This window comes from Pantherophis guttatus, chromosome 1 (assembly GCF_059756535.1).
Source record: "Pantherophis guttatus breed Tessera chromosome 1, ASM5975653v1, whole genome shotgun sequence".
In the NCBI taxonomy this organism is placed as follows: Eukaryota; Metazoa; Chordata; class Lepidosauria; order Squamata; family Colubridae; genus Pantherophis; species Pantherophis guttatus.
Genome location: NC_142063.1, coordinates 246273278 through 246291829, shown reverse-complemented (window position 1 = coordinate 246291829; position 18552 = coordinate 246273278). Strand labels below are relative to the sequence as shown.

Here is an 18552-nt window from a genome sequence, read left to right as displayed (position 1 = left end):
AATTAGCAGAGGGTACAATTATTTCTGGTACTTTAAGGCTAATACTTTATTAAAGAAAAGTTACAATGAACTTGAAAGTTTTGAGAAAAACTTGAGTGAACTCGTCGGCTTCATCCTAGGCATTTCACTCAGATCCAAAAACGCTGACACCACCGAACAACAAAAGAAACCCATCCTCATTTTTAATTTTATACGCCCACGTGATTGAATCATGTACTCTATCCTCCCCGCCCCCTTTCCTCCCCTTTTTAAGGGATTTTTTTTTTCCGGCCTCGGGTTTAGGGACTTTCTGGTTCGGCCCGATTGGCACTACAAATCCCAGATACCTCGGGAATACTTCACGTTGATTGGTTACTTCTAAAAAAAACGGGATTGGCTGGGGCGGCTCCCTGTCGCGTTCGCTCAGAGGCGCGTGTAACTTTAGGAGGGAAGGCGGCTCCCCGGCTCTTTGGCTGCCGCCTTCTGGATCGGGGTCGGGGAAGAGAACCAGGGACTCCTGGAAACGGGTGCGGGGCGCGTAGCTTCGCCTGCTCCCATGCTTGCAAATCTGCTCAGGTAAAATCTTGTATCAGGTTCACACACACACACACACACACACACACACACACACACACACACACACAATCCGCTTTCACACTGGTCTTTGCATGCTTGGCTCCACCCCACCTCCCGACTCCTATCTCCTCTGTGCTGCCAAGGGCGAGAAGTAGAAGGGAGAGAATTTAAAAGGGGAGTTCGGGCTTCATTTTTTTTCTCCCCCCCCGGAGGGTGAGAGTGGCTAGCAGACATAGGAAGGAAGGAAGGAAGGAACTAACTCTGCCGCATCTGGAGTCGTGGAAGCCAGCCGCTTTTTCATCCCCTTCCCTAATGCAGTTTCTGCATTACGGGAAAAAAAAAGCAAGCAGATTTCTCAGGCATTCCCCATGAAAGTTTGTAATTGGCCCGGGATTATGGAAATCGAAGTATCTGCTGCCTGACAGTGGCAGAAAATTCGGCGCTTTGCTCCGCCACCTACTTGGCCGAAAGCACCGCTTGGCGCTGCTCAGCCATGCAAACGGACGGATTGTCTAGGGGTTGACAGGTAAACCCAGTGGTGGTGGTGGTGGTGCCAGCCTCCCCTGTTCTTTAGCCGTTCTCCTTTTTTGATTTTTCCAGAGAAAGTTCACCATGAGGACGGTGCCCGCAAACTGAGACTGGGAAGAGTGGAGGATTGTGTTTTTTTTTCCTCTAAGAATGGCTGAAGGAGATGGAGAGGTGAGGTGGGACGGGCTGTGCAGCCGGGATGCCAACGCAAGAGTCAGCGCCTTGGAAAACATAAAGCAGGTGGTCCTGAAGAAAAGCGAGGCAATGGCTCTGGACCAAGGCAGTGCCTCTCCTCCAGCTGCAGAAGGGCTCCTGCCCTCTGCAAATAGCGCCCCAGGTGAGCTGAACCAAATGCTTGCTCATCTGCTCACGCTTTCCAAGAGGTGTCCCTTCAGAGACGTGAGAGAGAAGACCGAAGCCATTCTGAAACACGTTCAGGTAAAAGCATGGTTTATAACCTTCTGTTCTTGATTACGCTTGGTTGTCTTGCCTTTCTGACTTGGCACAAAAACATAATGGGAACTGGAGTGGCAATGATCAAACAGAACAATGACCTTGGGGGGAAAATGTCACAGAATTTTAGAATGATGGTCACCCCGGAATGCAACTACTCTGAAAGGGTAAAATCCATTTTGGGAATCGTACAAAAATGTGCAGCTTTGTTATGGGACATGCAAATCAGTTTGACTTATCAGAATTGATCATGTATTTATGTTATATTGCCCAGCCTATCATTCTTAATATTTTGGGATAGTTTTTTTTAAACGTATAAATGATGCTCCCTTTAATGTTAGTTACTTTGCTACTGTATACCAACTGCCAAAAAAATAGCTTAGCTTGCCATTCATACAATCACCACCTGGATTTGTACAGTACTTGCGCATTACCTTCATGCTGCCATTTCTCACACTGTTTTTTAAGTAAGTTGAGAGCTTTATCATCTGAATCTGAAATAGGCATCAGTTTGGATTTGTACCACTTAGGTTTTAAACAATATCTTGTAAGGCGATAAGGCCTGGGTTGCAGAAGCCCAAAATGTTTTCAATTACTCTTGAGTAGGTAAGCCTCAAATCATGATTGAATTGCGGTACATGATGGGATAGCAAATGGAAAGTGATGGTACACACATGCTCATTAATATGGAAAGTCAGCATATAGAAATATAACCTGCAAAAATCTGAGAGATAAAGCTTTTACTTCATTGTTTAGCATCAAATGGAATTGTAAGTTGAGGAATACAAAGCTTTTATCTCATTATTTTCTGTCCCAGAAAAGGATAACTATCATTATAAGCACAACGTAAGGAGTTGATTCAAATTGTAAATTATATAATTAAACTTGCAACACGTTCAATATATGAACTTTTACATATAAGGTACAGGTAAAGGTTTCCCTTGCACTTACTTGCTAGTTGTTTCTGACTCTACAGGGCGGTGCTCATCTCCATTTCAAAGCCAAATAGCCAGCGCTGTCCAAAGACGTTTCTGTGTGGCCTGCACGACTAAATGCCAAAGCCACACGGAACGCTGTTACCTTCCCACCAAAGGTGGTCCCTATTTTTCTACTTGCATTTTTTACGTGCTTTCGAACTGCTAGGTTGGCAGAAGCTGGGACAAGTAACGGGAGCTCACCCCATTACGCGGCACTAGGAATATTTCACTGAATAAATATTAGAGATACACTGCATCCCATGGTGATATGCCTGAACATTTCTGGGTGATGATTAACTTGTTGAAGATTTACAACAAAAATGTATTAGAACTGATCTACTTTTTTTCCCTAGTAGGTATGAGGTTTAGAAGTCTTTTGGATGAGAGATTTACCTAATTCATCATCCCATTCTCACATGGGAAATCTAATTAACAGTTCATGGGTAAAATAGCAAATGTGGAAGGACTTTAGTTCTGCAGATTCTATTTCCTAGAATATTGAGATATAACAACTGAAGAACAAAATAATGGATTAAAAGGTATATATATTAGTTCTGTAAAATACTTTGGAGCACGTGGAGGCACAGACATTTCACTTTTCCACAGCTATTTAAAGCAGTTTTTTTCAGGACTGAATGGCTGCCCTTTCAACCCACCACATGAGCTGGCAAAAATGTGTTTGTTTTAAGGTACTGCTGTCAGGTACTATGTTTGCACTCTGATGTGTTCCAGAACACCTTTGGGGATTCAGATTCAAAGTACTGCATAGCTCCAGCAGAGAGATATTTGGAATTAAGGAATCAAACACAGTTAACAATAATTCCAGGTCTATAGTTCCTTGGAAACTATTCAGTACTGAGAAAAGGAAGTGGCTGATTTTCTGATATGGGTAGCTATTCTTCCTGAAATTAGCTTTTCTCCATAAGCCAAAGTTGTGTTTCTGTGCCACTATGCATGAAAGAAAAATGAAAACTAGTTTAAAATGCTTATGTCAAGAAAAATGCATTAGCTAGTCAAATTGCACAACAAAGTACATCTGTCAGCAGGCTTTTATGTCCACTACAGCAACCCAAAGTGCATCACTCATAAGCAAGAGAATGCAAGTTAGGGGTTAGCATAGTAAGTAAGTAATGGTAGGTAGTTAATACCCCATTTAGAGTGTGGAATGCTATTAATTGTCAAGTTTAACCCAACAAGCAAGACTGAAAATATGTATGCAAATTGATATATGCATTTCAGAACTTCTAATAAGTAATTTTTTTTATTAAGGAAAGTTTTAAAAAACTATATTAAAAAAACCCCCACATCTCTCACCTTCAGTATTGCCTCCTGGCATATTCAGAGCATGCATGTCTGATATAGTTAGTTCACACAGTTAATCTTCCTCCTCCACTGATCCTGCACTATTGTTATTAGAAAGGAAAAAGGCACCTGATTTTGCAAGAGTAAAAGGTGCAGCCATATTACCCAACTGAGAAGATGCAAGTCCAGGTAAACAGTGACAATTGACCTGTTATTTATTTGAGAGTGCTCTTGAATAAAATACCAGGTGATCTACTTTCCCAGGTTTCCATAGTTATATTGAGGGAGTTCCCCATGGTGACATTTCCAAATAGTCTCTTTACTGTGTAGAATGTTTCTACATAAGTGATTTCCATGTTGAATGACATTGTGTATCAGGCTTACTTTTCAGATAAGTTATTTTTGGCATTGATGTATACCCCCACAATTTAGTTTGCCAGTTTTCTAAACAGGGAATTAACATGTAATTTCCACTAAATGAGCCAGGGTAGCGCAGTGGAGTACTGCAGGCTACTTCTGCTGACTGCTGGCTCACTGCAATTTGGCAGATCAAATCTCACTAGTTTCAAGGTTGACTCAGCCTTCCATCCTTCTGAGGTGGGTAAAATGAGAACCCAAATTGTTGGGGGCAATATGCTGACTCTGTAAACCGCTTAGAGAGGGCTGTAAAGTACTGTGAAGCGGTATAGAAGTCTAAGTGCTATTGCTAAATGGCATGAAGTATCCTGATAGCCATTGTCATATACAAAGCTAACTCTAGACAGTTTGTAGAGATACAAGGTATAGTACTATTTAACAGAAAAATAATTGGGAGAAAAGAAAATCATATGCATATTCCTGAAAAGCTGGTGTTTCAGAAAATGGCTTCTGTGTGTGAAGGAAATATAGAAGCATTGAACTGTGGCGCATGCACAAGTATATGTATTCTCTTTATAAGAAAGTGATTGGTTAGTGTTCCTGTTGTTGTCTACCCCAACCAGGAGAATATTTATGTTTCCATAACAGAGAAATCAGAACTGTTGAAGCTGAAGAGCTCTCTGATATTCCATGATATGGTTTAGAATCTAGATTGTTCACAATGGGGATTTTATGTTGGGATAAAGAAGAAATACTTCTTTTACACTGCAACACTTAATACTACTTTGGCTTCTTTCAGCAATAGGCTAGTGATACATAACTGGATTTACAACTGGATTACTTTGAACATACTTGCTGTTTTAACTCTTGTTTTTTTCTACTTTTCATCCTACATTTCAAGATCATCATTCATTTTTTATTATTAAATGAACCTTATTGGAATCATTAGCATTAGAACATTAGCAGCAAATAGAAATAAATGGTGAGGTTTATATAATAATGAGGATGGATTTTATATTACCACAGCAATAACTGAGTGAAACTTAGAAGACTCTGGTCATTTCCCCATTAGACTATCTTCTAGAGTCATTCAACCATGTTTGTGCCAAAATAGTAATAATGACAACAACAGGATTTATATCTTTTAAGCAATAATTCAGTGATAATATGGAGATGTTCTAAAATCTAAATTACTATCAGTGAAATAGCCTATATGTTGTTAGTAGGGATTTTGTGTTACTGACTTCACTGCTCATTTGTTACTTATCTGTGAGCAAGCTAACAAACATGAGTTTTAATACAGATCCCTGGGAAGTTCCACTGTATAGTTCAATCTTTCCAATCTTTGTTTCCTATTCTTCAGCTAAATGCCAGTTCATGAAAGAACTGCTAAATTTTTCAGGCATTTTACTGAGAGACCCTTAGAAATCTCTACCTCCTCATTCGACCCACCTCATTGCGCTGGAAATTCCCATCCAGAACAATTGCCTGGATTTCATGGTCCAAATAGACCTGGGGCAGATTCTGAGCTGAGAAACAAAAGCAGCTCTACCTTCTTGAGATTAATTTTGAATTTGTTTCTACCCGTCCAACCCTCAGCTTTGTCAGATATTGAGTTTGGACTTCCACAACAGGTCTTCTGGTTTGGCATGGAATAGTGGTGATAAACTGCCTATTACCAGCATGCTGCCTCACTTGAAACTGAAGAATTTACCTACATAAAAGTTCAATTTTGCTTTGATATATAGGGAGAAGTTCAAGATGGAGTATTGGTTGATTAAGGCCTCTTATATTAAAGAAGCTAAACCTGCTTTCTCATTTGAGAACATGTGGAATGTTTTGCTGGATAAAAACTAGGAACTGACTAGTCCAGCTTGCTTAGGAAAAAAGATACACACCTTTTGAGATTTTGAGCAGATGATGGAAATTCTGGTAATTATCAGAATGATTTCTGTCCTCTAAAAAATTCAGATATTTTCTGGTAAATAATATCAATAAACTACTTTAAGCCTGGACTTATCAATGAACTGTAATCTTCTGTCTGCCCAGATTTCTTTTCTACTTTATTCTATTCTTGAGAGTTTTTGACAAGTGTCAGGTGAAAAGCTTTAAATCTTGCAAATATTCCTGCTGTTGTGATGCACAAAGGATTGCTGGAGAAAGTATGTTCAAGTGGCACTTATTGTTAGGATGGCACAGGCAGGAAGTGATAAAGAAAAGGGTATGTGTAAATCTAAATTGAGAGCAGAATTTTCCAAGCATTCTGCCAACTCAAAGCATTTTGTTTAATGTGGTACATTAACTTTCCAAATGAAACATTCAAGAATATGAAAGAACAATCAACAGTATCTTGAAGTGTATTTTTATGAGTGGTTTCTTTCAGTACCCTAGATTCTGTTTTAAGTCTTGGCTATCTAGTCCTGGTTAAAGAAATGTTTTTATTCAAAATAAAATATTTGCAGAAATGTAATATTCACTAGATTAAGCTCCTATCTTTTAGTTATTCTATACAGCATTAATTTTTCCAACTATTAATGGTTGATGTGTTAACCTATAGCATGTATTCCTTACATTTTTTCACAACTGAGAGCAAAAATCAGATATATTATGTAGGACATGGGTTAAAGCTATGTAATTTACTGAATGTATATATAGATGTTTAAAGCTGCCATTTTGTGCATACATAGTGTAAAAATGTCAAAAGTGTTCATATCTGCTTACAGATCTCTCCTGCTTCCATGCCACTGCTTCCATGATTTCTTTGAGAAAATACAGTTTTCAATGCAGTCGAATAGTTGCTTGTTGGGAAAATTAGTTAAATTGGGGAAATACATGGAGACAGGTAGAGAAGACTATATATAGCTGTGACTGAATCATGTGCTTTCTTGCCTGCAAAGAAAGAGTGGTGCAGAGTGATATCACCACAAAGGGAAAGATAATGTAAACCTTCTCCGTGTACACTGAAGAGTATACATGAAAGAATAATGGGATAATTTTTGTCTGCATAGAGTCAATTACCTCTATACACTCCCTAGAACATGTATTTTGAGGCCGACCACTGCAATTGTCAAGCTCAAGCAGTTGTCAAGCTCAAGGACAAAAAGGGTGCCAATTGACTAAATCATTGACAGTTAAAGGGTTTACTTAAGAAAAAAGGGCACTGCATTTCTAGTTGCTAGTTCATAGTCATTATTATTTCACAGAGTTTGTGTTGTCTTGTTTTACCATCTGCTGGTTGAACTGCTGCCAAATATTGAAACGTGTTTACACAGCAGTTGGCTATTCTGTTCAAAAAGGTTTTGTCAGCTCCAATTCTCTTCCTGTTCCTGCTGAGAGGAAGAGGATTTCCACTCTTCCATGAAAGAAGAACATGTTGGGTTATCACATTTGAGATACCATATTTGTCCATCAAAAGGACAATTTCATCTTGAAGGGTTTTTATAGTTACAATACTCAAGAAATCATACAAAATGCTCTTCTTCCCATCCTCACATGAATAATAATAAAAAAAGTACCAGGGAAGGCACCGTGTCACCATAGGAATTGCTGGCTTGTATTGCAAGTACCACATTTCAAGAAAAGACAAAATTAAGGAATCTCTTTGAAACTATCCAATTGCACCTGCAATAAATATTCATTTATTCTGACCAGGGAATGTTGCTCTTCAAATGTTGCTTCTTGCAGAGGTTTTGTCAATAGATAACTATTCTTGTAATATTACAAGAATTATTATTAGAACTATTCTTCTAAATTAGATTCAGAAATTTTAAAAATATTCTTAATATCCCTAATGAATTTTGCAAGTTTAGATTCCTGTTTATGCCACTAGTCTGAAATATGTATAAATGAACTTAGAAATACAGTAGTTTTTTGGCTGCTTGTGAGGTAAATGCTGTTGTTATCTAAACTAATATATGATTTTAACTTGAAACCAAAAATTATTTCTGCCTAGATTCCTTCTTAATTGCACTGAATATAGATTTCTAAGACAGACACAGAGAGTGAATGTAAGTTTTCCTTATAAACTAGTGAATTTGAAAGAAGTTTTCAAAAGATATGAACATCTTATCATAGAATATCCCATTGTATAATACAGTTTAAAGTAAATATGTGTACTTATTGAACCCTAATCCTAATCTCTGAACATTAGATAGTGAAGCAGATGCATTAAGAACCACCAGTGAGAATTACAGTTAGATGGATAGAACTGGATAGATAGACCAGTTTTATCCTGGTCTCTGATAAGACTTATGGATGTTCTATGAAAGTGGCATATGATCTGCCGGGGTATAATATAAGCCTCTAATCTGATATGGCAAGGATGAAAGGAAGCCAAGGCCATTTTACAACACAATAGAAGTACCGCAGCTTCCTTCTCAAACTTTATGTTGTCCTTTCCTATTCAGATTCTAAGGATTGTTAAGATATGCTAAGAATACTTTTGATTCTAAATAAAACAGTGTTAGGGCCAGGAATTATTCCCCAACCAATCAGCATGGGAACCATATAACTCCTACTCAGCTTTAGATTCTTGGGATGGATAAATTAAAGTGTTTGTAAGATTTTGTTTCTAAGACTTAGAAGGAACATTTGTGTGGTTATGGCAATCATAAATATGCAGAGTTCAGGGTATGTTTTGTATTACTGGTACAATAAATATAACTCTATGGTCATGTTTAGAGAGAATAGGAATAGTATTCACAAACATTTGGAGACAACCAGGTTGTATACTTATAGTATATACAATGTAGAGCAAAGAAATTTATTTGTTGCAGTAGTTAAGATGATGGCCTAGAAACCAGGAGACTGTGAGTTCTAGTCCCATTTTAGGCATGAAACCTGACTGTATAACTTGAGCCAGTCTCTCAGCCTAACCCACTTCATAAGATTGTTGTTGTGAGGAGGAAGGAGTATTATTATGTTTACTGCCTTGAGTTAAAATAAATAGGTAAATAAAAAGTTAGTCCTTAATTACAGATCCTAGAATGGGATATTAAGAGTTAACTATTTCCTAAATTGGACTAAAGCTATTGTAGCTCCAACTTCTAATTAAATAAATAATGCTATTTGGGAATCCAAACTGTTATTTATGTTTATCGTGCTAAAACCTGTTTTAAGTGCTGCACATATTTAAATATGTTTTTAACTTCAGATAAAGAATTTGCCTGTATAGGCAAGGGATACTTCATTTGTTCTCTCACTTGGCTGCACTGATTCTTTCTTTTTAATGAGGTGTTCCTTTTGTGTTTGTAAGATGTGGCCTGCCCTAGGTTTTCTTATAAATATTTTATTTAACAGTGTGAATGCCCACTGTATTTATGTTGTAAAATTTTAATATGCACTGGCATGCAAAGAGCTACCATAAGCTACATTGCCACTGTTGTGCAATACTGAATATTTAGTCTATGACTCACTTGAGAAAGAAGTAAGGTCAAAATTATGGTGAGACAAGCCTGAAGGATTTGATTCCTTTGAAACAATATAAAATATGCATATATGGAATGATGAATGGGAATTTGGGTTTTTTTTATTCTAGATAAGAAAAGTTAAATCCATGGCAATTGAATGGAAATTGTGAAAAAATATTCACATATATCCAATTCTAATATAAAATTAGTTTGTGACACACTAGTATTAAGTCACTTTGTTCATATTTAGCTTGTAGACTATTTCAAAGTCTGAACATTTTGAGGTTGGATTCAAAATAGATGAGTTCCCACCTTAGCACAGAAATGTTCCTACTATATCAAAACTGTTTTAGGCTACTTGGAACATTGCTGTTATGGTCAGAGGAACATTGGAACATTTCCATTAAAATTGGAAAAACTTTTCAAAGTTCAGAATGGTTTGTACACCCCCACAATTTAGCCTACAATCATTGGTACAGTCACTAGTAATTGTAGGAACAAGGTCAACATCTGGAAGAGAAAAATGGTGTAAACTGTGCAGTTGGTGTAAATAATTAAAAGCTATTATCTAATACTTAAGAAGTTGAAGAAGAGGCCAAAACCAAAATAACAAAAGTAGAAAGACAAAAATCTAGACTAAAATCCACCCTTGGATAGATCTGGGTAAAGATTCTGAAAAGACTTTCTTTGCTTGGTCTTTTTGCAATCTGTAGTCATCTGTTTTATGAGTAAAACTTGTCACTATCGTGAAAAGAAAATAACTTGAGTTCATTCAGTTTCTCTTTTTTTCTTGGTAGCACTTAGACATCTTGGTTAATTTTGAAAGTGAAGCTGGTCAGCTTTGGTTAATTGGAGACTAAAAGGAAATAAAAGGACTGTAAGCTAGACTTGAAAAAGTTGAAAAACCATTGCAGAAGAATGCAATGACAAGCAACTTCAGTATTATTGGGAATTAATTAAGTACAATATATGGATGAGTCCATGAACTAACAAAGAGTCCAGATTGAGTCAAAGCATTTGAACTGATCTTACCTTCCATCTCTTAGGCTTGAAAACTCACTGGGTGACTTTGGGTCAGTCATTCTTTCTCAGCCCAGCTCCTTGCCTCATAGAGTTACTGTGGGGAAATGGGAAGCAAGACCACTGTGCATGCTTGAGTTGTACGAAATTAAAAAAATGGTGTGTGTGTGTCTTTCTATTAGCTGATACGTGAGTTGGTTAAGTTTAATAGGTCTCTGAAAATAATTCAAGCAAAGTGGACCTAGTTATTCAAAGGCTTGGTGCATCAAGGCTTCCTTAGATGTTTGTATAAAAGACATGAAAACCAAGAGGTAATGTTAAGAATGGACCCAAAGTGAAGCGTCTTATCAAATGATCTGCATGCTTCCATTTTTTAACAATATGGACAGCATTATGGACCTGTACAAATAATAACCCATGCCCAGAGCAATTTAAAACATGATTACTGACTTTCTAAAAGGCAGAGTCATTATTGTGAGATAGGAGGCTATATGAATTTCTTATATAAATAGATAAATAAGATATGAACAAAGGGGAAAGGAATAGGGAAGAAGAATAGTCAAATATAGATACTGATTTTTAAATATATAAAACTTACGAACTAACTTGAAACATTGTAGTTGTCCAGATGGGAATGACTACTAATTAGCAACAGATGAGGAAAAAAAAAATAAACAGTTGGTTTCCCACCAGAACCAATGGAATAAACTCGCTTTCCCTCCCTCCCTTTTTCCTTCCTTCTGTGGCAATGTTACTGTAATTGACGCTGCTAGTTAACAATATTGCCCTAATTCTTACTTAAACTTTCTAACCCTTAATAGTCAGGGGGAGGAGAGGGGGGAATGTGAATGTGAATCTTCTAGAAGTACTGCATGGTTCTCATGGTGAAAATTTGTATTTTGCTCATAGATTAATATTTTTTTTTTAAATTTGATTTATATGCCACCCTTCTCCGGAGACTCAGGGCGGCTTACAATGCGTTAAGCAATAGCCTTCATACTTTTGTATATTTATACAAAGTCAGCTTATTGCCCCCACAAACTGGGTCCTCATTTTACCTTCCTTAGAAAGGATGGAAGGCTGAGTCAACCTTGAGCCTGGTGAGATTCGAACTTACAGTAATTGCAGACAGCTGGTGTTAATCACAATGCTTTTAGTCTGCTGAGCCACCAGGCCCTAATTAAGAGAGCCGCAATAGATTTTGCATCGATTCCTCATCTGTATGAATCCTGCTTAACTACTTAACAAAATACTTTCAGCTTTATCATATGGGAAGTATTATCTGCACTGAGTGCTTCTGAAGGTCAACAAAAATGGCTAACCAAAAAGGACACAAGTTCTATGACAAGTGGAAAGCTTCCTGGTGAAAAGAATCCAGTTCAATAACATTTTACTGATGGCCGTGAGGTTACTTAGAATGAAGCTTATTCTCTATTTTAAAAGTTTTGATTTTACATTCTACTATCTATCTAGAAAACAAAATCATTTTCATTGATTTACTGTAATAGTATAAAGGCCTTTTCTTTTTCTTTTTCTTTTTGCAACAAGCTCCTGGGTGGGTGGGTGGGCTTTGTGAAAATGGGGAGGGGGAAGCCAAAAGCAGCCTTTCTTTTTCAATTTTTTGCAGTGCGAAGCCAGCCCCTTACAGCTCAAGAACGTGGTACAAAGGGGAGTGTTAGTCTGCTGCATCCCTTCCTGCTGCTTTGTGCTTTTTTTTTCCTTCTTATTTGCTGCATGAAACCAGTCCCGTACGCCCCAACGGCCAGGCCAGACATGCCTCATCAGCAGGAACAAGAAGATGGTGAAGATTAGCAGGGATGGCAGGGGTCACCAGGTGCAGGGTAGCAAGGATGACTTTGATTGAGGGGGGTAGCTGCAGATTCCTGAGTTGTAGCATGTAGTCCCAGAGCCAAAGGGGCAGTAATATGGGGGAAATAGGTGGCTAGGGGGGATCAATCGGAGGCAGTTCCTTACTGGGTTCAGGGCTGGAAGGGACCAAGACAGAAATGGCTTTGATTGAGGTGGATCATCAGCTAACAACTGATAAAAAAGGTAAAGGTTCCCCTCGCAAATATGTGCTAGTCGTTCCCAATTCTAGGGGCCGGTGCTCTTCTCCATTTCAAAGCCGAAGAGCCAGGGCTGTCCGAAGACGTCTCCGTGGTCATGTGGCCGGCATGACTAAATGCCGAAGGTGCACAGAACGCTGTTATTTTCCCACCAAAGGTGGTCCCTATTTTTCTACTTGCATTTTTTACGTGCTTTCGAACTGCTAGGTTGGCAGAAGCTGGAACAAGTAACAGGGGCTCGCCCCATTACGTGGCACTAGGGATTCGAACCGCTGAACTGCCGACCTTTCGATCGATGAGCTCAGCGTCTTAGCCACTGAGCCACCTCATCCCTTTTAACGACTGGTAGATTACCTTAACAAAGGTAGCTGGGATTGCAGCTACTAGGCGATGCAGTCACATGACATTTTTTTGTTCAGCAACCCAAATTTCAGTCCTAATTATGGTTGTAAGTCAATACAGGTAGTCCTTGACTTATGACCACAATTGAGATCAGAATTTCCATTGCCTAAGTAAGATGGTTGTTAAGTGAGTTGTGATGATTTTACTACCTTTCTTGTCATGATTATTAAGCGTATCACTCCAGTTCAGTGAATCGTGTGCTCTTTAAGTGAATCCAGCTTCCCTTATTGACTTGACTTGTTGGCAGCCAGCATATGGCAATCACATGACCCCGGGATGCTGCAATCTTTGTACATGTATGCTGGTTGCCAAGGGCCTGTATTTTGACCATGTGATCCTAGGGATGCTGTAATGGTCATAAATGCAAGGACTAGTCGTAAATCACTTTTTTCGGTGCCATTGTAATTTTGAACGGTCAATAAAGGAATGGTACAGGACTAATATAGGACTACCTCAGTGGTGGGTTCCTCCCGGTTCCGCCTGGTTCCGCCGAGCCGGTAGCGGTGACGATATGACGTCACCGAACCGGTTCTGCCCCCCCCCCTGTGTTATTCTTACCTTTTATTTGGCCCCACCCCAGACTATTGCTGCCTCTTGAGTCCCAGCTGATGGCTAGAGGGAAAAAAACTGTTTAAACTCTTGCCCCGGGGCTTCAAAGGGCTGCCCTACAGCTGATCAGTGTTAAAAGAAAATAAATGGGTAGACCAGTGCCTGCAAAAATAAATGGGTAGACCAGTGCCTGCAAAAAGAGCCTGGTGGCACAGCAGACTAATAGCCTGTTATTAACATTCAGCTGCCTGCAATTACTGCAAGTTCGAATCTCCCCAGGCTCAAGGTTGACTCAGCCTTTCATCCTTTCTAAGGTAGGTAAATTGAGGACCCAGTTTGTGGAGGCAATAAGCTGACTTTGTATAAATTTACAAAAGTATGAAGGCTATTGCTTAACGCATTGTAAGCCTCCCTGAGTCTCTGGAGAAGGGCGGCATATAAATCAAATTTAAAAAAAAAAATACATGAGTAGATCAGTGCCTGCCAAAATACATGAATAGATCAGTACCTGCAAAAATAAATGGGTAGACCAGTGCCTGCAAAAATACATGAGTAGATCAGTGCCTGCAAAAATACATGAGTAGATCAGTGGCTGCAAAAATAAATGGGTAGACCAGTGCCTGCAAAAATAAATGGGTAAATCGGTACAGCTCTGCAAGCAGTTAAAAGCCTGGTAGACCAACTAAATCCTAAATAATTGTCACATGACTATTCAGCCACGCCCACAAAATAAGTCAAGCCCACAGAACCGGTACTAAAAAAATTTAGAACCCACCCCTGGACTACCTGTATGTGCCGATCTATTCAATATGCTGATAACCACTGGAAGCACCACTGCCAATTTATAATATAAAATTTCAACTTACATTTTCAAATGTTGGTCCTCTGTGATCTTCCCCATTTGTGTTGTACTCTACTGTCCCCTGGTATTGTTACATCAATTATCCACACTTTCTTCTATTACTATATTATTATCCCAGTATTTTGACTTTCTGTAAATTGTCAAAAACCTGGTTGTTCTCCCAGGTCTTGGGCTAGAATGATAGTTGAACCCTTTTGGGTTTTATATCCCCTATTTTGGTCGTCTGTATTCTTTTTCACTGATTGTTTTCATTAAAATTTATTTTACATTTTTAATTTAAGTTGCGCAAAGCTGCTGGGGAGTCAGGTGGCCTGAAATTGAATGAAGGCATTAAGTTATTACATATCCTAAAGGCATGCAAAGTTTCACAAGCCCATCAGTAGGAAATTTAATATAGAAATGTTGTGATGTATGAAGTAATAGCAAGAAAAAATATGAAAGGATTTGGGGTGATGAAGGAAGCGAATTATCAAATTTTTAGCTAGCAAATCCTTAGATGGATGGGAGATATCAAGGCAATCCAGGGTCAAAAATCCCAGAAGGCGGCAGCGGCTAATCATTGGTATTGTTATCAACAAAGCTACAGTAGTCTTTGACTTACAACCACAATTGGAACCAGAATTTCCATTGTAAGTAGTTGTGGTCATAAATTGAGTCAGACCTGATTTTACAACAATTTTTACACTGGTTGTTAAGCAAATCAACAAGGTCATTAAGTGAATATCATAAATACAAGCTAATTGCCAAGTGCCCAAATTATGGTCACGTGACCATGGGGGTTGGTGGTATGACAGGCATAAATCTGTATACAGGTCATAAGCCATTTTTTCCAAAATGTTACAACTTTCAACAATCATTAAATGAATGGTTGTAAGTGGAGGACTACCTGTAATGTATTTGTTTATCTCAGTTCACCAGGAATCAAGCTAGACTCTGAGGACCCTTTACCTTCACCTTACATGTTTATTCAGGGCAGCCAAAAGTGTCACTATGTCATGTAAATTAATGTGTAGACAGTAGACACCATTTTCAGTTCAAGTGATGACCTGCTTTTAGTATCCTAAATTATGTTTGTAAAAAATCATACTCTGGTTGTTTTCCTTGGCAAGAGAGGACTGGCAAAAGTAATGCACAAGCCACATCCTCTGCAAAGTATGTTTGCAAACTTTGTCAAGAAGAGTATCAGTGGAAGTGAGAGCTCAGTTTTCCCTTGTATTTGCTTTTTTACCCATAATTACTTGCTTTCAAAACCTTTTCTCCAGAGAGAATTCTGTCTGGGCATGGAAAACAACCCTGTTTTTAGAAAGAAAGAAAAAATATATGCCCACTTAAAGTAGTTTTGTGGAGGAAGGGTGAACAGGAAATTCAGCTCTTCACATTTTGGCCATATTATACTTCAAATTGTTCCTTTCCCCCACCTTCCTAGAGATTTAGCCACTGATCCAATTTTGCTGCTGTCATGTCTAATTTGGTCACAAAAGTTCATGTTGGAATATTACAGATCCTGAGGTAAAGTATGTTCTCTTTCTGAAATTCGGATGTATTTTAGAGGTATTATTCTATTAACTGTTGCTGTTTCTTTGTTTCATCGGTTTTTCATAATAAGCCTTAACAACACTGCTTAATCTTTTCCCTGAAGCAGCCATTCATCATTAAGGTTTCAGACAAAAGCAGAAAAACAAGCCTCTCTTTGCTGTAATAGGACATGAACGAATGGCAGCATTGTGGCTTAGATTTGTGATTGGCTGAAGGAGATCACACCCTTGGAATCTGTTTATCCCTAAAAGCAAGATAGAATCTTCTCTGAATTTCAGAGAACCTTTTATGCAATGCTTCATATTCAAACAAACATGATTACAGTATTTGCAAATTATTTGGGTGGGTTAGTAATGAATAAGGGGAATGAATAAGTGTTTCTTTTGAGAACAGTAAGTCCTTTGACTTGTTTGACAGTACAGTTGTATACGTGTGTACTTGAAAATAAAATCTATTCATTTCATGGTAATTTGCTTCCTGGCCATCACATATATAGGATTGCAGCTTCATGTTTTGGATAGGGGGTGGTGATATAAGCATGCTAAGCTTTCTTTATTTTAGAAAGAAATTTAAGATTATTTCTCAAATAGTAAAGATGGCCAGAGAGATATGGCAGTATAATAATTTACAAAGAACATAGTTGGTTACATTTTTGTGTATTCATGCACAAAGTTTAAGCCTCTGCTATTTACTTGCAAATAGTGCATTTGTAGAAGCAAGCAAATAATACAAACACTTTATTAATATTCTTAATTGGAAATTTTATGAAATTTTCTGATTGTGGGTGGCTAGTGTAGGCTGCAATTTCTCAAATATCCCTTATTATGCTTGATTTTAAAACAAGTGCTTTTATAAAATGCTAAAGTAATACTGCGATTGTGTGAGTGAACAGTGTTAGGTTTTTATAAACTGGCCTCTTTTTAATAATATGGAATTGTTTAGATAGCCCATAGCCCAGGAGGAGGCTTTGGTTATGATTCATGTTGTATGCATGAGTGGTAAGTATTACAATTCTGTAGTTGTTTTTAGGGACACAGCTTCTTAAATTTCTCTTGCATTTAAAAAAACAATTTAGGAATAATAGCTGTCTAGGGAAAAATAACTGCCAATGGGCGCATATTATTTTTCCACTGAATTTTATTTAAATTGTTCTCACTCCAAGTTTCCAAATTGTTTCTGAGAATAATGCAAGTAAATTTTGTGCATAGTGACAGTGGTCTAGAATTCAGAAGGTTGCACATTCTTTTTCTGTGAAGTCTCAAATTTCAAGACCAGACTTTGTTTGCTGCCATATAAAAAAACCTGGATTACAGGCATTGAAATATAGAAAAAGAATTGTGTATTGGTGCATAGAATATATTAATATTCTAGAATATATTAATAAAAATTATTTTAAAAAAAAGAAATATAGAAAAAGAAAAAGAAAGGGAAAGGTGAAAAAACTACTTTTCTATTTTCTTCTTCATATTCTGCTTTAGAGAAGCAAAGTATTTCCCATTTTATTCTGTTTTAGAAGCCAGAATATAAGTATGTATTTGTAGCAAGGAGAAACACTGATGCAGTGTTCTGTTACAAAATTATCAGATGCCATTTTGTAAGAGATTCTCTGTTTTACTGATACCATTAAAAAAAAAAAAAGCTCAGGCCTTTTTTGATTGTCATACTAAATTTGCAGATCTCTGCTGAAGGAAGTTGTTCATTTTATTTTTCATTGAATTAAATTCTTCCTTAGCACAACTCCACTAAAACTGAGGGGCCTACCTCAAGCACACTTCTCTAGGACAAAATGTAAACATTACTGTGATATCTATGTCCTACATATGCTAAGTCAACCCAAGTGGCTTGGACAGCTGTCTCTTAAAGACAAGTTTTCTGAAGCTTTTAGGACCATGGTGAACCATGTCCTGTGAATCTGACATCAAAGAAACTGCTCTCCTTGGAAGCTCCTTGGAGGGAGTTTGTAGTGGTAGAATTAGGGCTAAGAATTTGGAGTTTTAGTTACTTGCATATCTAATAATTGAATTAATTTTCTTTCCACTTTCAAAAACCCTTTATTCTAAAAATATTATCCCCTCCCCATTTTCTGTAAATGATGTTTTGTTTCTTACCTTACACTGTTCAAATATAAATGTACTTTTACTCATTTGATTAAAGGATTCATTCCCATTTTCTGTTGTGATCCTACTAGATTAAAATGTAAGTTTGTTAAAACGCTTTGAATTTTGGTGGCAAGCAATAAATACTGTTTATTATAATCTGCCTATATTTCCAAATTAGTTATCTTCCATTCTCCCAAGGTTGGTAAAACGAGGACCCAGATTGTTGGGGCAACATGGTTAAATTACTTAGAGAGGGCTATAAAGCACTGTGAAGAGGTATATAAGTCTAAGTGCTATTGCTATTGCTAAAAGTCTATAGAAAAATTCTTTGGATATCAATATGATACCACATGATACTTTGAACATCAGTACAATACAGTATAATTCTCTTCCCTCAGTATCAATATACCTTCCTCCCTGTCTTTCCCACCCTTCCTT

At 37.7% G+C, this 18552-nt stretch overlaps 1 protein-coding gene across 7 annotated transcripts in view; it reads left to right on the top strand.

Annotated features, from left to right (window-relative positions):
- Positions 1-243: 243 nt before the first annotated feature.
- SESN1 (sestrin 1) overlaps positions 244-18552 on the top strand; it is a 46417-nt gene continuing 28108 nt past the window's right edge. Inside the window, exons 1-2 of one of the 7 annotated variants that reach the window (XM_034409125.3) lie at positions 244-555; positions 1156-1521. In XM_034409125.3, the coding sequence (XP_034265016.2) occupies positions 1234-1521 (288 nt within the window). In that variant the 5' untranslated portion in view covers positions 244-555; positions 1156-1233. Of the gene's footprint in view, positions 1082-1129; positions 1522-15908; positions 15989-18552 lie in introns of those variants that run through there. The other 6 variants (XM_034409126.3, XM_087882628.1, XM_034409131.3 and 3 more) reach the window with 6 other exon arrangements.